The sequence below is a fragment of the Xenopus laevis genome, chromosome 8L (genome assembly GCF_017654675.1).
Source record: "Xenopus laevis strain J_2021 chromosome 8L, Xenopus_laevis_v10.1, whole genome shotgun sequence".
Taxonomy (NCBI): domain Eukaryota; kingdom Metazoa; phylum Chordata; class Amphibia; order Anura; family Pipidae; genus Xenopus; species Xenopus laevis.
This window is the reverse complement of record NC_054385.1, coordinates 11018679-11044408: the sequence shown is the minus strand read 5'-3', so window position 1 is coordinate 11044408 and position 25730 is coordinate 11018679. Positions and strand designations below refer to the sequence as shown.

General features: G+C 43.8%; 2 protein-coding genes across 4 annotated transcripts; one reads left to right on the top strand and one right to left on the bottom strand.

The window, feature by feature from the left end:
• The first annotated feature begins 339 nt into the window (after window positions 1-339).
• On the top strand, window positions 340-14934 carry foxp3.L (forkhead box P3 L homeolog). 2 transcript variants are annotated; one of them, NM_001127727.2, is given in 13 exon segments: window positions 531-598; window positions 821-971; window positions 1346-1444; window positions 2259-2309; window positions 2783-2918; window positions 4058-4223; window positions 4738-4827; window positions 8027-8114; window positions 8806-8886; window positions 9073-9232; window positions 9985-10061; window positions 10474-10575; window positions 14658-14862. In NM_001127727.2, coding segments are annotated over 13 exon segments (1374 nt in total). In that variant the 5' UTR covers window positions 531-551; the 3' UTR covers window positions 14784-14862.
• Window positions 14935-16351: 1417 nt separating this feature from the next.
• On the bottom strand, window positions 16352-25647 carry ccdc22.L (coiled-coil domain containing 22 L homeolog). 2 transcript variants are annotated; one of them, XM_018241057.2, is made up of 17 exons: window positions 25499-25647; window positions 23758-23935; window positions 22666-22798; window positions 22418-22524; window positions 21389-21467; window positions 21135-21304; window positions 20721-20927; window positions 20288-20353; window positions 19882-19998; window positions 19687-19806; window positions 19211-19327; window positions 18557-18658; window positions 17663-17770; window positions 17392-17487; window positions 17251-17310; window positions 17091-17165; window positions 16352-16712 (listed from the first exon to the last, which is right to left on the bottom strand). In XM_018241057.2, exons 1-17 carry the CDS (start codon window positions 25615-25617, stop codon window positions 16599-16601), a joined length of 1968 nt encoding a protein of 655 aa, XP_018096546.1. In that variant the 5' UTR covers window positions 25618-25647; the 3' UTR covers window positions 16352-16598. The 2 variants fall into 2 exon arrangements, with proteins under 2 accessions (XP_018096546.1, XP_018096547.1); XM_018241058.1 differs by lacking the exon at window positions 25499-25647 and adding an exon at window positions 25308-25492.
• Between the last annotated feature and the right edge of the window lie 83 nt (window positions 25648-25730).

Below are 25730 nucleotides of genomic sequence, written 5' to 3'. Positions count from 1 at the left end.
CAAGCCTGCAAACATGTAGTATGTCAGCTACCTGGCCCACTGCATGGGAAGAGCTGAGCAGGGCTGATCTAGTGCACCTTCTTTTTGGCCTGTGAGTTTTGAAAAAAGGATTCAGGTTACATATTATATGTATTTTTCACTATTGTGTTGGATTTTTTTGAAAGCCACTTCTTTACATTTTGTTCGATGGAGTGTCTCTTATTTCTGTAGATAATGATATTCTTTAAACACTTGCTTCCCTATTCTCTTTCAATTTACTTCTTGTTTGCTTTAGTAAATATATAGCTATATACTGTATATAAGTTAGTGTACAGTGAAAATCAGTCCGTGAGACAGGAAAGGGAGCAGTGGGGTTAATACAGATGTATCCTACGTGGGCCACATTTCCTGTGCAGAGCTGCAAATATGGCTCAGAGAGAAACCAGCATAAAGCAATGTAAAAAATTCAGCCCAGAGAATAAAGGGGTTTGTCACAATGGAAAATCATATTATATGGGTGGGGGGAGGAGATTCTGTGGGAAGTGACTCTTATCAGAAGTTTTTTTTAATAGATGGCACGGTTGTCTGGAGACAGGTGGCTGTGTCCAAAGTGGATGGGGTGAGTAGAGAATGCCTTCAAAACATTACATTTATTTGGAGTCATAGGACATGTGGGGTTCAAGCACCCTATTCAAGGTCTAATGCTTGTTTCGATGGGATTATGGTTTCCTAAGACAGATAAAATCACATTTTATAAATATATTTGCTGTCACTCAGGACCCAGTGGATTATTTCCTTTGAGTATATAAATGCACATAATATTACCCTATTCTCTTGATAGGTCTTTGAATTGTAGGATGCCCAACCCACAGAACCCCAAGGCTACATCAGCTCCTTCAAAGGAGAGTGAAACACAGCCTGATGGGAAAGGAAAAGAGCAAATCAACCCTTGGAGCCGTAGAGGTGCCGGGGTCATTTCCCAACTTCAACAGGTAATGTTTAGGCTAGGCTTTATCAGTCAATACCTCACTGGTTGGTCTGTATGTACTGCATAAGCACCCAAGGGCCTGAGCCTAGGGCAGCAGGTTTAAGTGAATGGCCCTAAGGTGCCTATATAGATAAAAATGTCTCTCCAGAAACATACATTTCTCCCCAGCCTGCTGGTGCTGCCACCTTTTGGGCATTGGGTGTGGCGGGTACAATGAGAGGTGGGATTATGATGTAAAGGGGCAGGGTATGACAAAACAGGGACTGGCAGTAATGTAGACAAGGCAGTGAGGGACAGAAGAAGAAGAAAGAGAAACAGGCCATCACCAATTCAAACGAGACACTAAAACCAAATAAAGAACATTTTTGTTTCCTTCAGAATCATGGGGTAATGGTTACCCCTTCAGCTGGCTTTAGTCCGCCCTCACAGCTACAGGCTCTTCTTGAAGATAAGAAACAAACAGTTGTATTCCATCCAGTAAGTACTTAACATTACTCTTTGGGAGTATTGCATTGAACTATTATGCAATGTGGTTGTTGTTCTATATTTGGAAATGGCAAGGTACCTTCAAATTTAATCAAGATACACACAGATGGTTGTATCAACTGCCACGCACGTTCCACTTCAAAAAGGAAACAAAGACCACTAGTAATGTATATTTAAAGACCGGGTGCAATCTGCCTCATCGCATCCAATGCACCACTCATTCCTAACAGAGGTCCAAAACCTGTTGGGCTGGTGTCCCATTCCGTTTTTCCTTACTCTGTGAGGTTCAGGTGGCACTCCCTGAGAGCTCTGTCCAGTGCTATAAGGAAACAATGAGTGGAAGACAAATGCAGAGACCAAAATGGATATTTAAAAGTTTTAGCTTATCCCACATAATTTACTGATAGCACTGAACAGAGTTCAAGGAGATCCCAGTGGACCTCACAAGCTTCCACAGAACTAAGAAGAGTAGCCCACTCCCCAGTCCCCACAGTGCCTTTAAGTACAGTTTGGATGGTTCAAGTGCAGGCAAGGGGAAAGGTGCCAGGTGGATGTGGGCCCTTATCCCCTTGGTTGCAGGGTCTTCTGATAAGTAAATACACCGCTGATGTTCTCATTTGTGTGTCACTGCAGGTGTGCCCACAGCTCTAGGCCTCAGTCGAACATTAGGCCCCTTTTCCATCACACTTACTGTATTTTCTCTAACTTACTTAGATGAGTGGCTTGCTCCAGAAAGGGGGAAAAAATCCAAGATTTTGATATGATAACTAAAATTAGCCTTGTGGGCTTCCCTTTGTTATCCTAGAACCCATCACTGATGCAAGTAGGTGTGCTAAACACAGAGCTCTTATCTAAAGTAAGTACTGGCATATCTCTTCTTATGTTGATTAACATGTATAATGTTTTATAGCTAGTGTTGGCTAAGGATTTGGGAGCAGCCAACACTAGCAATATTTAAATTGACATAAGCGTAAGTATGTTAACGAAGTCGCCGAAGAGACCGAAGAGTATCCAAATGGACAGAAAATGGCTCCTAGGTACACCGCTGCACTGATCTGATTTTTTATCTCAGGTTTTCAAACAGGGACACTTTTTTACATAATAGACTATTCGGGAAGGGAGAGATGAGGGGGGGCGATAGAGGGCAGTTGAACCTAAGGGTGTTTAGTTCTCCTTCAAGTTCATAACCTATTTAGACTTCCTCCTTAAAGCCTACATTTGTAGCATTGCCCATACTAATTAGCTTTATAGAGCAGAAAAAAAGTACTTTTAGGGCACATTTTCTTTTTGAATGACTCTCCGCCAATACTTTTTTTTATATTTCGACAGCTCTCAAGAGACACAGCCTCCCAGTCTCCAATAATCCATCTGTCACCTACATCCTCCACTTCCATACTGAACCTGCAGCCTGCAAGGCTCTACCCTGTGATGGCTAAGCACAAAAACCAACATCCCATCACACAAGGTGAATATACTCATACAATAATAAACTGGTATTTTATTGGGAACTGTTGTAGAAGAGTTATTACTTCACATGACTGAAATGGTAGAAAAGAAATCTGCCACATTACCTTCCCATAGACTATTATCCCACTGTTACTATAGGCACTATCTCTCCCTACTATACCTGCTATCCCCCAGTCACACTCCCTTCCCAGAGACTATTATCCCACTGTTACTATAGGCACCATCTCTTCCTACTATACCTTCTATCCCACAGCCACACTCCCTTCCCAGGGACTATTATCCCACTGGTACTATAGGCACCATCTCTCCCTATTATACCTGCTATCCCACAGTCACACTCCCTTCCCAGAGACTATTATCCCACTGTTACTATAGGCACCATCTCTCCCTACTATACCCGCTATCCCACAGCCAACGTCCGTTCCCAGAGACTATTATCCCACTATTACTATAGGCACCATCTCTCCCTACTATACCTGCTATCCCACAGTCACACTCCCTTCCCAGAGACTATTATCCCACTGTTACTATAGGCACCATCTCTCCCTACTATACCTGCTATCCCACAGTCACACTCCCTTCCCAGAGACTATTATCCCCATTGGTACTATAGGCACCATCTCTCCCTACTATCCCTGCTATCCCACAGCCACACTCCCTTCCCAGAGACTATTATACCACTGCTACTATAGGCATCATCTCTCCCTACTATACCTTATATCCCACAGTCACACTCCCTTCCCAGAGACTATTATACCACTGCTATTATAGGCACCATTTATCTCTACTATACCTGTTAATAGCCTGCAGTTATACGCAAGCCATTATCAGGGACTCAGCTGTACATCTGTAAGTTATCCTTGTTGCCATATTGTTTTGCTTGTTTGACTATCCAATAACTTAAATCCAAGCAATGTCATTAAAAAAATAGTCCAGACCCTTTTTCTTATTTATTTTGTTTAATCAAAGTAAGTGAAAGATGATATGCCCTCTGGTAACAGACTAAAGTCTGTCAAGTGGTAGGTAAGAACTAAGAAACACACCCTAAACATGTCGGATCTTTGATCCACCCTGGATCCTTAACCTCTACAAGTTTGTCCTTGGCAAGCTGATCAGAATCTGCATGTTTTGCTTCAGGATTCAATCTTACTAGCCTGGGTTGGGCGCAGCAAGAAGCGCGGCTGGGAAAACCTGAAGAGGTTATCCTGGGTAAAAATAGTTCTACATTCTCATCTCTGAGCCATTCGCAACCCCTAAATACAGTGAAAACCCAAAAGAAACTTGGAGTGCAGAACAAGGAGAGGTCAGTGCTTTGGTTTGTTAGTAATGGTAAGTTAGAAGCCACTTGTATTCTTCTCTTCCCATAATACTTTGCTCTTCTTATTCTTTAAAGCTTTGCTCTTCCCTTCCCATAATCCTTTGCTTTTCTCATCTTGTAACTCTATGCTTTAAAAAAATTGAGATAACCCTGGATTCCATGTTACCAACGTAATGAGAACTTTATATGCAGCTAAGTTTTCCCAATTGAGCCAGGTGACTCCATGTGCCATTATATAGTAACATTACTAACATTTTGTGTTGTGCATTCCATGATATGCCATGGAGACAGCTGGATTTACTTGGGCTATTTCAGTACTGGAACAGTAATCCAACTTATATGTGCTTGTTTACCTCATGCAAGTCTTACATACAAGCTTATTTTTGAATCTACCATTAGCCATCCCGGGTCCACTGGGCAGCAGATGGGCAGACAATGTCTGTTTTTAATCCATGTTAAGGCTTCAATACGTATCATTGTTTTTCTTTTTAACATCTAGCCCTGAGCCAATCTGCCCTGTATACTACCGAGGGGCCTGCACATTTCCAGGTTGTGGGAAAGCCTTTGAAGACCATCGCCATTTTCTTAGGTAAGATCTGAATGCTGGTGGAACTCCAGTCAACTCAACTATTTACAGTGTCTGAATGAAGCAGTGACGGCTGACTTAGGACGATATGGGAACTACATCTCCACAACAGCTGTAAGCACAGAGGTTGTACATGATTTAGCCAATACATGGGGACATATTGGCTACTAGGCTGCAGTTGACATGAGACTAATGACTGTGCGCAAACTCAAAACAAAGGCGTAGCTGATTAATATGCAGGAAGAGCTCAATTAGGCCTTCAATGTGGGTCCTAGTAAGCATCTCATCATGACTGCACCTCATCATATGATACTCTTTGGTGCCAAGTACGACACAGATCCATTCAGTTGAGTGTCTATACCAAAGGATCAGATCTTCTCTCTTTTTTTCTCCAATTTACTGTGTACTTAATGGATTATTGTCTAGCAGCCTCGGTTCTACTATGACTGGATGGTTAAAAGGAGAACAAAAGCCTTGAAGGCCTCCCAACCCTTATCTAGAACTGAACCTACTTAATAGATTATTGTCTAGCAGTTTCAGTTCTAATATGACTGGATGGTTAAAATGAGAACAAAAGCCTTGGAGGCCTCCCAACCCTTATCTAGAACTGAACCACTTGGGACACCTAATATTTCCCTGTTTGCTGTATCTGGTTTTAAAAAACTCTTTGCAGCAATCTCATGCCAGCTGAAGGCAATCCAAATCTGTGCATACTTCTGGTTGGCAACAGCAGAGAAGAGGACATCAAAAAGCACACTTCTCTACTCAACTTTATATGACCAGTCACAGCAAAATGAGTAGTATTGGGGGTCCCCAGTGGTGCATTTCTTAAATGGGAGGCAGCCTCTGAAGTTGGCCTAGGATTCCAATTATGGAATGCCATTTGAAGACTTGGTCCAAATACTCATATGCTACACTAAGTCTACTAAAATTGAATCAGTGAAAGTAAAACTAACCAGGGTGTGAGCAAAGCCCATTATAGACTATAACCACAGTCTTCCAAAGCCCAATAAACTACTGAGGCATGCCTGTATGCTCAGTGTTACCCTAGGTGATACCCTTATATTAAGGATCTTCCATTGTACTTGATCTGCTAGCATCACCTGGAAAGGCATTGACTGTCAGAGGATGCTGGGAGTTAAAGTCCACTATTGGTTAACCATCTCCCACATTAAATAAGTGTGCTAGTAAGAAGCCTCTTTTGGTTGAGATTTTCTGTTAGATATTACAGAATATATACCATATCGGAATTACAGAAGATGGGACGGTTGTGGGATACTAAGGGCTGCACGTTGGGCATCCCTGGAGGCTACAATCAAATGCCCGCTTTGCCCTACAATAGAAACCAAGCGTGAATATACATAAATAAAAGAATTCCTAGGTGAGCAAGGTGGGGAGCAGGAGAGTTACTGAAGCCCCCTGTCTAGGTCAAGAATCCAATGTTTGAAATACAACAGCCGGGAGCGACTTCATTTTTATTCATCTTCATGCATCTTTCCTTCAGAATGAAGCACTGGAGTGTATCTGCCCTCTCCCCTTTTATATACTCATCCATATTCATTGCAGAATGGGGGGAAAAAAGCGACTTTTTTGTCTTTGTCTTGCTGAATATATCTATGTATTTCTCATTTTTAGCCGCCCCTGCTGTCCAAATTAGCATTGCTCAAGAGCATCACTTCCCCTTGGGGATTTACCCCTTGCGTCTTATGTTTATTCAGCTCCTCCATTGTGACTGCACAGGATGAAAGTATCGCCAGTGGTACATAAGGGAATCCAGACAAAAGTCAAAAGGGATACGTTTTCTGCCTCTCATTTTAGAGGTCATTACCCAGAACCCATTGCCATTCCAAACACTTTCTGTTCGAAGCCATTGTATGAATTGCAAACGACTTTGAAGATAGGATTTTATTTAATTTGCAGAAAAATGGACGCATGCGTTTTTGCCAAACCATAATGCTCCTTTACTTGTCTCAATTGTCTGTGAGATATTAATCACTTGATGACTAGCATGGCAGCGTCTATCTGGTTTCGGAGCCTGGAGACAGTGCTAAGTGAAGGTGATATGTTACTACCCCACCCAATTGCCTGAAATGTTGCTGCAGGACATAATCCACCATTATTCACCGCACTTAAAATTCCTGGAAATACTCCTTGTATCATGTGCAAGTACCAGACGTGCCTCCTCCACATACACACCCACACACACACAGCATCTCCTTGCATGAACTCAGGTAGATTCATCACTTATTATTATTATACAGTAAGAACAAGGATGAAGTCAGTTATTTGTATTCTTTACTTAGGGCTATGGGATTGGCCCCTCTAGAGAAGGGTGGGGGGTTAAAGCATTAAATTGGGGCCCAGCTTGGAGGCCATTTAGGGTAACATTTGGGGTGAGTTCTTATCTGTTCCCTTGGTACCCCTGGAACTTTAGCAGGGTGACTGATACCTGAATGTTTCTATATATCTGTAACCTTGTTATGAAATAAGAGGACTCAATCTGAAGGACAGTTAGGGGGAGATTTGGGTTGAGTTCTTATTTTTGCCCTGGGTACCCCTGGAACTATAGCAGGGTGACTGTTACCCCAATGTTTCTATATATCTGTAACCTTGTTATGAGCTAAGGGGGCCCAGTCTGAAGGCCAGTTAGGGGGAGATTTGGGGTGAGTTCTTATTTGTGCCCTGGGTACCCCTGGAACTATAGCAGGGTGACTGTTACCCCAATGTATCTATATATCTGTAACCTTGTTATGAGCTAAGGGGCCCAGCCTGAAGGATAGTTAGGGGGAGATTTGGGGTAAGTGCTTATTTGTGCCCTGGGTACCCCAGGAACTATAGCAGGGTGACTGTTACCCCAATGTTTCTATATATCTGTAACCTTGTTATGAGCTAAGGGGCCCAGTCTGAAGGATAGTCAGGGGGAGATTTGGGCTAAGTGCTTATTTGTGCCCTGGGTACCCCTGGAACTATAGCAGGTTGACTGTTACAACAATGTATCTATATATCTGTACCCTTGTTATGAGCTAAGGGGGCCCAGTCTGAAGGCCAGTTAGGAGAAGATGTGGGGGTGAGTGTTTATTTGTGCCCTGGGTACCGCTGGAACTATAGCAGGGTGACTGTTACCCCAATGTTTCTATATATCTAACCTTTTTATGAGCTAAGGCCAATACACTTACTAACTAATGACACTTAATTTTTGCAGACACCTTCACAGTGACCATCATCTGGATGACAAAAGCACAGTGCAATGCCTCATTCAGACAGAAGTTGTACACAAACTAGAAGAACAGGTGAGAGACCAGTGCACACTGCTTTATAACAGGGTACATGGTTGGTAGAATGAAGGACATTGTGTCAGGTGCCATGTTTCTGCCATCTGGAGAAACACACCCAACTCACTTATGCTAACTAAGGATATACCAGGAAACTGGAAAATTAACAAAGGTGGATGTTAATCTCAAGATTACGTAAAAACATGTACTTCATAGTTTCTCTGCTTCTGCCAGTCCTGGATTGGTCTAAATTCTGGAAAGGATGAACAGGAGTGGCCCAGAATGGGGAGTGGGGCAAGGTGAGCCAGAACAATAGGTACTTACCTTGGGCGCAAGTAGGTCTTGGCCTGGCACTGGATGCAACAGGGGGTACAACTGCACTTGGAACTGCCAGCAGGCCTGGTTCAGGAAGCTGCCTGTTTGGGACAAGGGTGGAATGCAAAGGGTTGGGCCACATAAGAACCCATACATCTCTAGTTATGCCAGCAGCAGATGCCTACAGTGGAGCTTATCTCAGGTCATGGGACACAAGACAAAGAGACTAAAAAAGCGAAACCCAAAAGCTTTACCACACATATGCCAAGCATCCTTAGTTAGCTTGGCTAGAGGACCACATTGTGGGGAGACTGACTTCATAAAGACAAGGGATTTAGGCCAAACTTCATACTGGGTCAGCCATGAGAACTAATGTGCTGTATTCTTATTTCAGCTTGCTGTAGAGAAAGAGAGACTCCATCATATGCAAAGTCAGATGAGTGGGAAACTGAACACGCAAGCCTTGCATCTGTCTGTAAGTCACCTGTAACTGCTTCTGTTGCCGAATTTCAGCTTCCAGTCTGATAGCTCATCAGTGGCATACAGTGCTGGGGGGTGGATAGAATTAGGCAACAGCTGAGGTCACCGTTTGCCGAAATCTAATTTTAAAGGCTCAAACACACCTTATAATATCGCTGTGCCCTTTTTGTGTCTTGTCCAGAAGCAGAGGGAATGTGGCCTCATTCTGCACCCGACCCATCCCAGTATTTCGGCTTGGTCCGGCCTCGATCTCTCCAGTCCTCTGCAAAAGGAATTCTCTGATACCATCTTGGCGCTGAGAAGGCAGCTCTGGGAGGGCAGCAGCCTCAATATATTTCAGAGTTAGTATGTTTTATATAATTGCAAGATAAAGCAGTATCTGTCTGCCCCTTTCTGTTATCTGCACTGCTGGTTCTGACCATTAAAGCAATGTTTTAGTAATTTATAGACCTGTGAATAAAAGGCTTTTTTGGGGTAATGGAATCTTGTTGGTATAACCAGAAATTAGAGGCCCCATGGCAGTAGTGTAACTACATATCAGCAGACCCTACGATTGCAGGAAGGCCAGAAAAGTCTAAAATCCCCCTGCACCCTCCTTACAGCATAACATATACTCAATTTCCATAAACATACTAAAAACTGCTTAGCAGTCAATGCCCCATTCGGCCTCCCCAGCAGTCAAACAGTCTGCTTCCTCTTTAGTGATGCCCCTGGATCTTCATTGTTCATGTCTATAGTTCCCATTGAGCAGCAGCTGATTTGGTTCTTGACATCCGTAGCTCAAGGTTATGGAGACATTTCCCTTCTGCATCCTCTTAGATTTGAGACGAATAAACAAAAAAATCTCCCTTCTCATCAGTTTCTTCTCTTTCTCTGTCGAGTGGAGGAAAAAAAACCTTTGAGATAAGGCTTTTCTCAGTGACAAGGTCACCTTATTGTATGAGCCTCATGTTAATTTCTCATTGGTATAACTGACAAAACACTGGCTGGGGGTTCTACACTTACTTTTTACTGAGAAAAAATTCTTTGTTTCATTAAAAATGACAAATTCCACCAGTTCCTCCTTTATTAAATGTATTTTTCTTATTTGCAGACATGGCTAACTGCATTGAATATTACAAAACAAACAATGTCCGACCACCATTCACATATGCCTCGCTCATTCGATGGGTAAGTGCCGTAACAGAGGTGACCCAATGGAAGGGAATCCCACCAACAATGTTCCAACCTGGGAACCTTCCCAAAAGAGTAGGGACTGTAATTGCATCAAAGGGAGGGGCAACTGCATATAAATCCCCTTGAGATGTTGGACAGGGGGTGTCCAGATACTTTGGCCATATAGTATACTCCCCTTAGATGATATTTATGTATAAATGGACTCTCCATACAGGGAAGCCATATCCTTTGCATTTGGATTTGATTTTCACCTCATACCTTCCTTTTGGCCTAAGGGGAAGGGTCACATTCCTTATAAGTTGAGAATATTTCCATTTAATTTGTTTGAGGAAACGAGCCATGAATGAGCTCTCTGAAGGCTACAAACGTTCCCATGTCTGAGCAGTAACGTGTGTGTGTTTTTTAGGCTATACTGGAGTCCCCGCAGAAGCAGCTGGCTTTGAACGAGATCTATCACTGGTTCACTAGAATGTTTGCTTTCTTCCGATATAACACAGCCACATGGAAGGTAATGTGCTGATGCTTAATAAAAAAATGTACCGGGGCTGGTTCCGAGCATAGGCACAAAGTAGCCCAGAGCAACCAATCAGACTTTTGCTTTTATTTTTCTTTTCTAATAGGTTCATATGGGCTGTAGGGCACTGTATACCCACATGCCCCTCTTCAATTCTTCCCACACCCATCAATATCATAGGAAGCCTGCCCCTGTTGCAGAAACCCAGACCCCATCCCAATGCATGGGGCCAATGTTCAGATCTACCCAATTTGGCCCTTGTGTGTAGTGTATATATATATATATATATATATACACATATATATATATATATAATATACACACACACACACACAAATGTAGCCCATTTTTTTAGATCTTTGAATCCCTCCCCCCACCAGGTCTTACAGATCCTGCTAAATCCAGACCAAGTCTGATGCCAGTTTTAATAACAGAAAGATTATGATCATTTTAGCAGTGGATTACTTGCCCTTGACATTCCTCCCTGCCTCCAGCAAAGCCAATTCACTAAGACCTTCTCTGAATTAGATGCTTCCACCAGACTCCCCAGGGCATTCCTCATTAAGACTTCCAAGAACTATCTCGCTTCCCTTTCTTTGAAATCTCCTTTTTTTATACTCTGTTAAATCCCTTAAATGTTAGAAGCGCCACATAAAGTCATTTTGTGCCCAAATGAAAGAGCAATAAAAAGATTCCATCTCCTGTATGCCAAATGGAGTGCGTGCCCCGCTCTCTCGGAAACAGCATTTCCTTCCCAGCACTGCCAAGTATTATTTACTAATAGGGCAATGCATGAAATGTCAGCAGCAAGTGATATTATATTTGTACAATATTTCTTATTGCTATTAATTGCAATTTAATGATAGTTCAGTTAAATGATAATTGGTAGTGTTTTGTACCCTGATACTTATTTTTGGCCAACCAAATTGTGGGGGGGCCTTAGCATAGCAGTTGATGAAGTATAGGGCATTAGCAAAACACTGCCCCTTAGCCAGGAAACACATGATGGAAATGAATCAATATTACTTTAAGGTGGTTCCAGTTATTATATACAGAAGGCAACTGACTGTCCCCCAGCTGTTGTAGGATTACAATTTCTATTTGTAGTTTAAAGAACAGAGGGCCCCAGGTTGCCCATATCTGACAGACAGCAAAGTTAGGATGCAATGTGCAGCTATATCTCTGAACCACAGTGTGCAGTTATATCTATGAAACCGCAATGTACAGTTATACCTCTGAAACGCAATGTGCAGTTATATCATTGAACAGCAATGTGCAGTTAAAACTCTGAAACTCAACGTGCAGTTATAGCTCTGAGAAGCATGTTGTTATACCTCTGAAACACAATGTTCAGTTATATCACCAAACAGTAATGTGCAGTTATAGCTCTGACACACAATGTGCAGTTATATCTGTTATACCTCTAAAACACAATGTTCAGTTTTTTCACCGAACAGCAATGTGCAGTTATAGCTCTGAAAAGCAATATGCAGTTATAGCTCTGAAACGCATTTTGCAGGGATACCTCTGAAATGCAATGTCCAGTTATACTGTATTTCTGAACAGCACACTGTTATATCTCTGAAACAAAATGTTCAGTTATATCACTGAACAGCAATGTGCAGTTATAACTCTGAAACACAATATACAGTTATACCTCTAAAACGTATTGTGCAGTTATACCTCTGAAGCGCAATGTGCAGTTATACCTCTAAAACGCATTGTTCAGTAATACCTCTGAAGCGCAATGTGCAGTTATACCTCTAAATCACAATGTGCAGTTATACCTCTGAAACGCAATGTGCAGTTATACCTCTCAATCACAATGTGCAGCTATACCTCTGAAACGCAATGTGCAGTTATACCTCTCAATCACAATGTGCAGCTATACCTCTGAAACGCAATGTGCAGTTATACCTCTCAATCACAATGTGCAGCTATACCTCTGAAACGCAATGTGCAGTTATACCTCTGAACAGCAATGTGCTGTTATACCTCTGAACAGCAATGTGCAGTTATATCAATGAACATCAATGTGCAACCAAAATGTTACAATTTACAAAAAAAATTCCCTCGATAAACGACAATATGATCATTTACTTTTATCTGGTAAAAAGTTCAAGTGTACGTTTTTGCAGGTGGAGATGTAGTGTAAGTTCCAAAACAGAAGAGGGGAAGGAGGAAGTGAAAGTGCCGCTGCTGGAAGAAAGGTTAATGCCGTTATAGCAGTGCAGCATGGCGTCACAGCCGGCAGAGAGTAGAAAGTGAAACCAGATAAGAAGCTGTTTTGGCCTTTCCCTGCAAAGGAAACAGGATATTTTATCTACCTCACGTTCTCAGTGGAGAAACATTCAGGCTTAAAGGGGAACTACACCCAAACAATGTTTTTCACATATAAAAAAAAATAATTATAAGCCACTTCTCAACATACAATGGTTTTAAAGCTATGTGCACATATAATTGATAAAGCAGTATCTGGCTGTATCTATTCTCTGCATTTTTTGGTTCTGACTCCTGAAGCAATGTAGTTGAAGCCAGATTATGAACATACTTGCTACAGTTGATTGGAAAAATATTTGGCTGGTTTAGATGAATGTGATCAGACTGGAAGGACCGTTGTGAAGCATGAGCTTTAGTTAGGGATAAGAATTTCTGCTGGGTGTAGATGAGATAAATAGGGGAACATAGAAGATAGTCAAGGTCTAGAGCTGCCATAATGAATCCCGGGGCCCCATATTAGCAAGTGCTTCTGCCCTAGAAACTTTTGATCCAATGTGTTCTATTAAACCAACCCATTTAATAAAGAGAGCAGCAATAGCATTTAAATACATTTATTGGGAATTTTTCCCTTTAGAACAAAAAAAACACGCACAATTTTCTTACACGTAGGCAGACACATCATTTGTTTGTGCCATGGACGCTTCGAGCAGCAGATCCGTGTATGTCCATGAGTGTTCCCATCTGCTTTTCCATGCGAAAACAAACATTTGTTTATAAGGAAAGGCCAGCGATGCTTGGAAACAACATGAGCCCAGAGCATGTGGCTACAATCACACACACACAGACTCTGGCACGTACCCTGTGCACAATTAGCTGAGAAATCCGTACTTGTTTTGCTGTTTTTCAGCAGTTTTCAAATTGCCAGGTTTTTTTCTCGAGGACAATGAAATGGGGAAATAACGTAGCATCAATGGACCGCGCTACTGCCCCACAATACCCCAATGAGGTGTGCGTACAGTTGGGAGGAATATCAAGCGAGTGTGAATATACTAGGCATAATTATGAAATGATTTAACTTTACTTTCCGTAGCTTTCTCCATGAGTCGTATGAAGATACATCTAATTCCGCCCATTGTCTTACCCCTTCCTTTACCACCTGCCATTGCCCTCCTGTTGTGTTACAGTCCCCTAACATAGAAGCAGCTCATCCTCTAAGGACATTGGAAAGGGGAGGGAGCATTAGATAAATACTGCACTAGTGAGGTGCCGGCCAGCCAAAAGCCCCGTTGCCACTAGTGGTAGAGTTCTTTTATACTTTTGCACCTGTTCGTCCTGCCCCTTTCTGTGACATCAGAGGGGACTGGGCAGGCACAGGTGTATAAATACAAGCACCTGCGGGTTAGGGCCGGGTGTGGATTCCCAACAGCCGGGTTAGGGTCAGCGTTGAATTTTTGTTGAGCAGCACATCACTATACAGCACTACTGCTTGCTACTCTTTTATAACAGAAAGCAAACTTCCAGCACTGTTCTTAATCCTAACCTAACATTGTCCCATCCATAAAGGCTCTGCACCTTCCTGGGAACATGCTGCCGAATCTGGAATCCTGAAGGGAAGTATTAAGCTCTAAATCTGAGTTGCCATTCGCAGGAACCACTGGCGATTTCTCTTGGCCTATGCTGAGAAGCGTTGTTTGTCCAGAAGGAGCCTTGGCCTGGCTTTGCTGTTATTAAATGTATACAGGCCTGGGTCACATTTTATACTCCTGGGCTTTATAATGCTTATGTTGGGTTATGAGTCTAGCAGCTGACACTGTATTTTATGCTTTATTCTAACCCGATATTTTTTCATCCCCTAGAATGCAGTGCGGCACAACCTGAGTCTCCATAAGTGTTTTGTGAGAGTTGAAAATATTAAGGGGGCCGTGTGGATGGTGGACGAGTTGGAGTTCCAAAGAAAGAGAGGCGTGAGGAATTCCCGCTGATTCCTTGTGCCCAACGGAGAGCAGGTCCTTTCTTATTGATCAAACTGCGCCATGATCCCTTCCCACAGTGCACCAGGCCAACCAGTATCAGCTGGGTCCGACTGATCCAACAACTGTATGAATTATAATGAATAAACATGGCAACATGAAACTATTGTGTAAACCAGAAATTGTCTTTTTTGGTCTGTGCTCTAGGGGCAGGGATTTGAATTATTTGCCTTCGGACTCTTTCCAGCTTTTAAGTAGGGGGTCACTGACCCCATCTAAAAAAAACAAATGCTCTGTAAAGCTACGAATGTATTGTTATTGCTACTTTTTATTACACATCTTTCTTTTCAGGCCTTTACTATTCCAGTCTCTTATTCAAATCGATGCATGGTAATTTGGACCCTAGCAATCAGATTACTGACACTGCAAACTGGAGGAGCTGCTGAATAAAAAGATAAATAACTAAATAACAACCACAAATAGAAAATAAAAACCAGTAGCAAATGGTTTCAGAATAGCAATCTCTAAATCACACTAAAAGATAATTTAAAGGCAAACAACTCCTTTAACTAAATTTACTAACGCTACATCTAAATGAGCTGTGTCTCACAGGGATCTGCACAATTCTTCCCTTGGGTACGAATGAGCAATTTAGCTTATCTCCCAGCCAATTAATGACCTTCTTTCTTGTCTGGTACAAAGTCTTGCCAGTACAACAACTGGACACCAATGCTTGAATATCATGTTCAATGAAGCTTACAATCTAAAATGTAATGTAATAGGAGTGTCCTTGGAGCTATCTGTACCTATCACTGGGATCAGATATTCACTTTCAAGTAATCTCTTTATCTAGAAGTGAATACTAGCCAGAAGAGTGGAACCCAGGCCTTATTTCAAACATGGCTCTCTACTGCCATCCATAGCTCATTTGGAGAAGTGCTATGGCTACACCCCTGGAAAATACTGTCGTTTGGAAGGGGCTTTCTCCTCTTTTGGGCAAAGCCACAGTGCTTCCAGCTGCCGGCACTGAATTGAGAATCCACCTAGGGAAGGCTTTTGCAAGTCCAACCATTTTATATACCCCCTTGGCCAAGCAGTCTGATTTCTGCTGCCTTGCTTTAATATAGTGATTGCATCTCCTAAACATATTAAAACACTTCTGCAGAAATTACATTGGTCTGTGGCCTTGGGGGTGGATGAGCAGTAGAGAAGTATGGGAGGAAAAACTAAAACAAAAAAGGTCTGTAAGGCTTTGGAATCTATATACCTACAGTATAAGCACTCTACTCCCTCTTTCATTGGGTGAGGCCATTCAGTGAGTACCTTTTGGAATAATGGATTATTATAATATGGATTGCTGGGTTTATGGAGTAGAAAGAAACTAAATTATATAATTGTGTTATTTCCTGCTTCAAAGCACCATGTGTGTGCAGCATTCCTGCAAAGGCAGTGTTAACAGAGCAGCAGCTCCACCTTCTGCTTAACAACCAGCACCAGGGCTACAGTATAAATGTCAATATGGTAACCTCATGAACAGAAAATGAAAACTCAGCTTGTACAAATATTCAGAACTCACCAGAGATTTTATAGCATGTGTTTATTATAATGATTTTGTATTATTAAACTAACATTACGGCTCTTTGGAGATCCCGAAAAAGGTACAAAAATGCTCTACTCACATAATATTTGCGGTATTTTGGCCGCTTCTGTTTAAAGGTAGAAAACAGGTGGAGCAATCCTCTGTTTTGGTAGGTGGGTTTTCTTTAGTGAGGGGAAATGATTTGTGTTACAAGTTTAACTGCAGGTGAGGATAAGAGCAGGGAGACATTAAGCCTCCCTGATCCGGGCCAATAGCTGAGCATTCTCCTGTTTAATGGCCCTATAATCTTCCAGGATCTTCTGTAGATTACTCAAAGTCTTCTTGGTGGTCTCTGTCTCTATCTGTAGGGGGAGAAAAGGAGCAGTGAGGTGGTTGTATCCATGTGGCACACACTTCCCGAGTGACTGCATGGAGAAATGGTAATGGGGAACTTGATTATCTAGAACAGAAGTTCTGGAACTATTGGGATGTCCACCCTGTGGGGCTTGAAGCAGTTGAGGAAGCTTATCTTGAATGATGGGGGGCTGCATCCCCATTCAGGATCAAAATGTGGGGTGATATATGTAGATTATAGGTGCCACTCTGCTCAAAGATCCAGTTTTTTAATGGCAGCCATGTTGCTGTTTCACTTTGTGCTCTTGAAAGCAATGGCGATCATTATTAACTTTAACGATCCTAGTTACACAGCGGTGGCACTGAATGAACAGAACCCAGATTACCTGTTCCTCTAGGTCACGAATTTCTCTTAGGATGGTCCCAGTATCCTCAATGGTTTGGATGAGCTGACTACAGTTCTACAGGAAGACAACCGCAGGACAGCGTTATTATAGATAGACTTTATTGGACAAATACCCCTGGGGATGGTTCATGTTTACTCACCTCATGGAGTGCTGCCAGGTATTTATACGCCTTTCTTACAGGCTCATCTTTCTTAGCGTCCTAATCAGGAAACAGTAGAAGTTTTTGTTACCACTCAAACCACATCAAGAGCACTGACAAAGCGATGGCAGTCGGACAAACCTTAAAGACGAGCTCGTCTGTGACCACAAATGTCCTGTCCACCTTGCCCGTCAGGTTGTTGATCTCCTTTTGCAGTTCTTTAGTGTCTGACAGGATCTGGGCACACAAACACACAACAAAAGTCACGGGTGCACCCTGTGGTTTTTATCAGCTGTGCCAGCCCACCAGCACAGAATACCCAAAATAAGTGAACTTAAAATCCCATCATCCTTCCATAAACAGGACATGGGAGATATATTTCTTTAAACCCACAATGGCCAACCCCTAATACCTTAGTGATTTCTTCTTTTTGCTTCTTAATATTGCTCACAATTTCAAGGATGCGTTGGGTGTAGGCAGCTCGGGACACCTCTTTCGGGAGAGACTCGTATTCTGACAGCTGTGAACATAACAAGGGTTAGTGGGGTGTAGCCAAGGCTGATCCTATCAAATGTGGGGCCCAATTGGGACCATGTTGGCGGGGCCCCTAGACAAAGTGTTGCTGGCTACTGACACACCAAGTATTTAGGAAAATAAGGGCATACAGGCACAAAATAGAAAGGAAAGGGGCAGACAAGGTAAGAGAGTGAGAGGGATGAAATAGGGGCACATAATAGGGGCACACAGGGTAAGAGAGAGAGGGAGGAAATAGGAGAGTGGACTGGGCCAATTAGTTTGGGGCAGGCTGGGCCGATTCAGCTTGGGAGCAGGCTTGGTTGGATTGGGGGCAGGCAGGGCCTATCAAGGTTGGAGGAAAGCTGGGCCTATGAGAGTTGGGGGGAGGCTAAACCTATGGAGTTGGGAGATAGGCTGGCTTATCAGAGTTGGGGGTGGGCTGGACCTATGGATTTGTGGATGGGCTGAACTCTCAAAGTTGGGGGCAGGCCAGGCAGCATCATGTGCTGAGGGAAATATTATCTGTGCTGCCCTGTGGTGCGGGGCCCCCAGAGGTGCGGGGCCCAATTGGTCCAATAGGCCTAAGGCCGGCCCTGGGTGTAGCTGTACATCTCTGCACTTCTAGCTCCATACAGTTCTGCTTTTGATTTAGACAACCCTAATTCATGTTTTATTAGCACCTGACTTGTGTTCATAGATCAGAAAGCCAATTAGAGCACCCTTTGTTGGCACAATATGGCTGAGCAACACTCCCCAAGAATGATATGGGAACATGAGCTGTAATACTCACCAGCTGCTTGTACAGCTCCTCCTTGCGTTTCGCCTCATCAGCCGATCCCCGAATCTTCTCATACAAATCCTTGGCATCTTTCATCCAACGGGAGGACTCATCCTGTGGTAATGCAAAACATGATACAGTGGTAGGCAAACTTGTGACTTTCCAGTATAAAGGCTGGTATAGCCAGTAAACGTTATTTAAGCAATCGTCCTCTGCACACACACACCGTGGGGTACTTGTCTGCTAACATGTACGCTGTGTGCACCAAGACACGTATCCATTGCAGCCAGTCAGCAAAAAGCTATTATCTGTCCCACATGCTTCCCATAATGAAAAATGATTGGCTGCAACAGCTTACTGCCCTGGAGCAAAGCTGAGTTCATGTTAGGTCCTTCTGTCTGCAGCTGCTCCTTCATTTGAAAAGCAAAACAAACTTTTAAGGAGATTAAGCTTGAAAGGTTTATGTAACTAATTTGAAGGCCGTATATGGCTCTTGTGGTCTTAGCTTGGATGGAAATCACTTGCTGAACACCCTGGCCCTGTGTAAAGTGTCCCAAATCAGCAGATTTGCTGTTCACTAGTGATGATTACCCTTTAGGCAAGGTGGGTAGTTCCTAGAGTCTGACAGATGTCGGTCGCCCCCAGAAAGCCTGTGGATATCCATACCTCTTGCTGCTGTTGAACTCTCTTCAGTTCTCTGTATTCATCGTTGAGCCGAGCTTGGTGAGACTCCCATTGTCCTACGAGATTTGCCATCCTCTGAGCACTCGCATCCACCAGAGCCTGCAAAGGAAAGGGATCGGATATCTTGAATTAACTGTTTTTTAAGGGGGTATCACATGGGCGGTTAGTTCAGTAGAATAGCTCAAGGCTGCCAGAACACTGAATTAGTCTATAAAAAGGACCTAAGGGCTAATCTGACAAACATGCATCTCACAAATGGCTTGGTTTAATTCTACTGTTGCTATTGCTATCTCTCTCTGGGGAGCTGTGGATCCTAGAACAATTATCTCTGTCTCTGGTACTGTGGGAACTGTGGATGCTAGAAAAAAATTACCCCCCTTTCAGTAACTGCTTGTGCTGGGCGACCACATATATTCTAAAATGTATCCCTTAGTCTGGCGTTAGAGGTTGTGAGATACCTGTAACTTGACAAGGTTGTTGTCTGCATCAGGGAGCAGCTCCACCGCGCGTTTCTTAACCCGGACGATGTTCGCTTTCTCCTCACAGCTCTGGCGCATCTCGTTCGCCTCTCCCTCCACCTGAATGAAACCAATCCATTTAGGTTGCCCACTCTCTTCCCTTTCCCTATCCCTGCCTCTCATTCAGGACCTTACCTGGCTGACAGTGAGCTGAAGGCGTTTGTTGCTTTCACTCAGCCCTCGGATCTCCTGCTCTATGGAGTCGATCTGCTCTTGCAAGGATGAGATTTCCTGCTGCTCAGCATCTGCATCCTGGTGGGGGAAGATATGGAATGAACAGCATTTATACAGAGCTCACAATAAAATGCTATGAACAAAGCCTTAGGAGTGTGCTTCCTACACTGTAGCTTAGCCTCTCTATTGGGCTCCAAAAAAAGGCACAATACTATAGAGGCCATGGTGCTTACACCTACCTACAGAGAGACGTGGTACAGATCATTCCCTTTTCTATCTTACCTCCTACACCCTCCCCTGAAACCCTAACCTACGTATATTCCACCTTAATACCCCATATCTCTCCACAGCCATTAATGCTCTTTACCTGTGCATCTTTTTTGGGGAGAATTTCGGCTGCTCTCTGCATCCGTTCCTTTAACGTGTGAGGATCCTGATGGTGGAAATGGAAAAGTTCATTATACAAAAATAAGTTAAAGGGGTTGTTCACCTTTAGATAAAAACTTTAAGTATGACGTAGAGAGTGATATTCTGAGACAATTTGCAATTGGTTTTCATTTTTTTTTTTTATTATTTCTGGTTTTTGAGTTATTTAGCTTTTTATTCAGCAGCCCTCCAGTTTGTAATTTCAGCAATCTGGTTGCTATGGTCCATCCACTGATTTGAATTAGAGATGGGAATAAGAATGGGAGAGGGCCTGAATAGAAAGATGATTAATAAGAAAGAAGCCTTACAGAGCATTTGTTTTTAGATGGGGGTCAGTGACCCCTATTTGAAAGCTGGAAAGAGAGCTACAGTACCTGTTGGTAAGTGAACCTCTGGGTGCGAGTGAATCTGGATCCCTTCTTTTGATCAGAGCCTCCATCCAAGTCGAAGGCCCTCAGCATATCAGTGAGGTCCTGCGAGGAGCTGGACGGCAAATGATTTTCAGCAAGAAGTTGAGTGCACTGTCGGAGCTGCTCCTGGATCCGCTTCTGCAGCCGCTGCTGTTTCCTGCTCCGGTAATCCTACAGGTGAGAGCGCATACAACATTAGAGGGGGGGAGCTACCAGTATCATTAGCGATCTGTCTGAGGAGTTATGCTGTGCAGTGACAGGAACAATAACATACTGCAGCACACTAAAAGGGGAAGTAAACCTATGTGGTAATGTTGGTACCTGAATTCAAGTAAAAATACAGAGATAGGGACTCTATTTCTATTACACAACACTGACCTCAAGGGATAAACGAGAAGCCAGACCCTGACTCTTCCACTCTGCTTCCCACTCCTGCACGGCACTGAGCTTAGACGTGTTCCTTTCCAGCAGGGAAGCAGCAACGGACGGCAGATGAGGCAGCTGTGAAGTGACGGAGGGCAGGTATCGCTGCCAGTACTCTTTCCTTTCTACAGGAAGACAGGAAAACTAAGAGGTGACTGCGGAATACCTGTGTGTATTTAGCTGGTTTCTGCTCCTAACTCCATACTTACCATCTGGGATGGATTTCAGGGCAGGGTCACTGGCTAACGACAAGGGCTGGGAGTGAAATCTGTGCAACCGACAGGAACTCTGCAAGTAAACCAATGTGTCAGGTGAAAGTAACACTGTGTATTCCCCACCCTGCCTGAGACCTAAACACCTGCACTGTATACTTCCTACCCTGCGTGAGACCTACAGAGCAGCACTGTTTAACTGCTACTCTGACTAAGGACTGCAGAGCAGCACTGTATTGTTCCTACCCAAAATAAAACCTACAGAGCAGTACTGGGTAACTACTATCCTGCCTGAGGCCTGCACTGTACACTTCCTACCTTGCTGTAGACGTACAGAGCAGTACTGTGTATTTCCTACCCTGCACTGTATAGTTTCTACCTTGACTGAGGTCTATAGAGATGTACTGTATGGTTCCAACCCTGCACTGTGTAGTTCCTACCTTTTGCTGAGGTCTACAGAGCTGCACTGTGTAGTTCCTACCTTTTGTTGAGTTCTACAGGGCTGCGGTATGTAGTTCCTACCTTTTGCTAAGGTCTACAGAGCTGCACTGTATAGTGCCTATCTTTCCTGAGGTCTACAGAGATGCATGTTGTAGTTCCTACCCTGGGTGACACCTATCAAAAAGCACTGTATAACTTCCACCCTGTCTGAGGCTTGCACAGTTGCACTGTATACTTCTTACCTACAGAGCAGGGATGTATAACTCCTAACACTGGGAGTCCACTTCCTTGTCCGAACTGGTTTATATGGTTATCCCTTCCCTAGAACCCTATACTGTAAGTCACTTTATAGCCCTACACGGACCTTGTTAAACATCAGAACAATTAATACATGTAAAACAGCTTTCCTGGAAAGTACACAGCACCCGTCCCTTTCCAAACCCTGATGAATATGTGTGCCTAACCCTTTCCCAAAATCTTCAACTTGTTATAAGCCAGAGCCATCTTTTAATCATTCCCACCCCACAGGCTGGCTTCTAGTTGGAGTCGAAAGGTAAATACTGCCCTCCAGTGACAACACTGTACCTGAGACCTCCGGAGAGCACCGATTCTGCACGACGAAGGCAGCCAGGGGAGAGAAAGCTGCTGTTTTATGGTGGCTGCAATCTCTCTTTGAAGAAGTGCAGATTTACCTGGAAAAAAAGAATCCTGATTCTGGGCACTATGGGTTGCACCACTGGCACTGGGTTGGTATGGTTTGATAAAACTGGATGCAGCCATTGCTGATAAGGCGATTGGCCATTCTTGCACAGGACTTTTTATTCTCTAGTTACCTGCGGGCTGGTGCGCATCCTCGGGGGAGTCCCTTGGGAGTTTCTCAGCCAGGAAAATGAGAAGTGCTCGGATATCAGGCTCGCTGCTGTATAGGAATGTCTGGTAGCCCACTTCTCCAGGATACCCAAGATCCTATGAGACAAATGCTTGTATAGTTCCAGTAGTACATACAATAGTACATTATAACCCGTAGTTACAGTAGAGTAAGTAGTTCCAGTAGTAGAGAATATCAGGTAGTTCCAGTAGTAGTGTATATACACTAGTAGAGTATATACGGTAGTCACAGTAGTAGATTATATACATTAGTCACAAAGGGAGGGAATAGTAAGTGCCAGGCTTTATACTGTACATTAGGCATGACATGGCTTTCCAGTTACAGCGGTTCCAACCTCTGGCAAACACCCCCAAGGGCAGGGCTACCTTGGAGGGCATATCCACTTACTGGTTTATAGATTCATGCACTAAGAGGGTCATTAATTCCAATAACAAGAGAAAGTAATGTTACGGCCAGGCTTCAACTGAAAATGCCTGTTCCATATAATAATATGAAACACCTATATTTTATTACTTTTAAAGCATTGTTGGGTCATGGTTTTGTTTATTACCTTTTCTATCCCACCCAACCAAATGGAGAGTTCTGCATAAATGAGCCCCTCCCTTTCCCCCTGTTGCTGTGTCTCATTTTTACAGACAAGGAGGATTTTATTATACAAGGTGAATTGGGATCAAATGTTAAATGAAAATGCTTTCAACTAGGGATGCACCGATTCGGGATTCGGCCTTTTCCAGCAGGATTCGGATTCAGCCGAATCCTTCTGCCCGGCCGAACCGAATCTGAATCCTAATTTGCATACCTTTAGTGAAGGATTCGGGGGTTTGGCCGAATGCAAAATAGTGGATTCAGTACATCCCTACTTTCAACTTCACTGTTACACACAGTTTAGTGCAACAACAAATTACAATTAGTATACACACAGATATATAATGACCCTTTATGATCTATATTCCTAAATAAGTAGGGTGTCTATCTGCCATGATTCATTTTACCACCAGGGTACAAAAGCAAACGAGAAGCAAGACATTTAGCTCACCTGGCAGGCCTGGGCCAAGCTGGTGCCGATGCGGAATCGTGCAGACATGCCCGGGGGTAGAACATGGCTGAGGGTGGTACCTAGAGAGGGGTTGATCACACGCAGACATCTCACCACTGCCTCCACAATAAGCTCTGTGTTGAACTGGCGGATACTCTGTATGTCCTCGGGTACCTCGCTGCATAAAGGAAGGAAGGGCATTACTAAATTGCACCAGACAAGTTTTGCAACTTTCAAAAGAATGAAGCCCAACTGAAAGGATACTGAGAATAAAGATGAACTTCCCCCTTTCTATGCACATGCAGATTGGATACTCTCCTTATCTTGGTGGGATCTTGTGATGGGTTTACTGTAGTATAATACCGTTCTTGCCCAAAGCTCAGGCCTAATTTGAGGTGTGAGGGGCGGGGGGTTGTACGTTGTACAAAATACAAAGGTCTCAATGTACTCACAGCAGCAGTGAGCATTTTACATCATCTGACATGTATGTCACATGGAGCTTGTACCGTGCATAGTGATTTGCATGCTGGGAGCAGGTCACATGATCCCCCATGCATAGAGAATGTCACATGACCCTACTAATCCAATCCAAGTCAGGTTTGAGTAGATGTAACTTTTATGCAGGGGTGCAACAAGGGAACAATGGCCATGGCATTACCAGGCATAGAGTGAGTGTGCCAGTAGGGGCATGGCATTACTACTAGACATAAAGTGAGTGTGCCAGTAGGGGCATGGCATTACTACTAGACATAAAGTGAGTGTGCCAGTAGGGGCATGGCATTACTACTAGACAAAGTGAGTGTGCCAGTAAGGGCATGGCATTACTACTAGACATAAAGTGAGTGTGCCAGTAGGGGCATGGCATTACTACTAGACATACTGGGTGTCCCAGTAGGGGCAAGGCATTACTATTAGACATAAAGTGAGTGTGCCAGTAGGGGCATGGCATTACTACTAGACATAAAGTGGGTGTGCCAGTAGGGGCATGGTATTACTAATCATAAAGTGGGTGTGCTAGTAGGGCTCATGGCATTACCAAGCATAGTGTAAAAGAGTGAGTGTGCCAATAGGGAGCATGGAATTACCAGGCATAGAGTGGGTGTGCCAGTAGGGGCATGACATTACTACTAGACATAAAGTGAGTGTGCCAGTAGGGGCATGGCATTATTACTAGACATAAACTGGGTGTCCCAGTAGGGGCAAGGCATTACTAATAGATATAAAGTGGTTGTGCCAGTAGGGGCATGGCATTACTACTAGACATAAAGTGGGTGTGGGTGTGCCAGTAGAGGGCATGGCATTACCGGGCATAGTGTAGATGTGCCAATAGGGAGCATTGCCAGTCACAGTGTAGATGTGCCAATAGGGAGCATTGCCAGTCACAGTGTAGATGTGCCATTGGGAGGTATGGCATCACCAGGGATAATGCAGATGAGTGAGAATGGAGCCTGACATTCCAAGTGTAACTGCCCTGGTGCCAGTAGGAGCACATCACATGATCCTGGTGTCAGAGGGCATTCCCCAGTCCAGAGAGGCTGCTGGGTACTTACGTGCCACAGGATCGCAGAGAGTGAATGAGGATCCGATCCACCTCCTCCATAGCCCAGTCGGGACGGCCGCTTGTTTATCCCCCGGCCGTGTATCTAAATGCATGTATGTGTGGGGTGAGAGTGCGCCCGGCTCTGTGTACGACCCTGTATGTGCCCACCCTGCTCCAGCCTCTTCCCTCTATAGCACTTACTATGGCACAGGAAGCCGCTCGCCTCCGGACTCCACTTCCCACAGTACACCGCGCGCGTTCCCACTGTCCAGGCTAACTTGAAAGCAGCATGAACCGGAAGCTAACGTGCCGCGCCCCATGCTGGGAGATGTAGTGCGGAATACGCGAGTGATAATCAGCTGATGTTCCTAAATAGATTGAGAGTGTGTGAGACAGGCAGATGGGAGTTTGTGGGGTCGTTTCTATAGAGCTG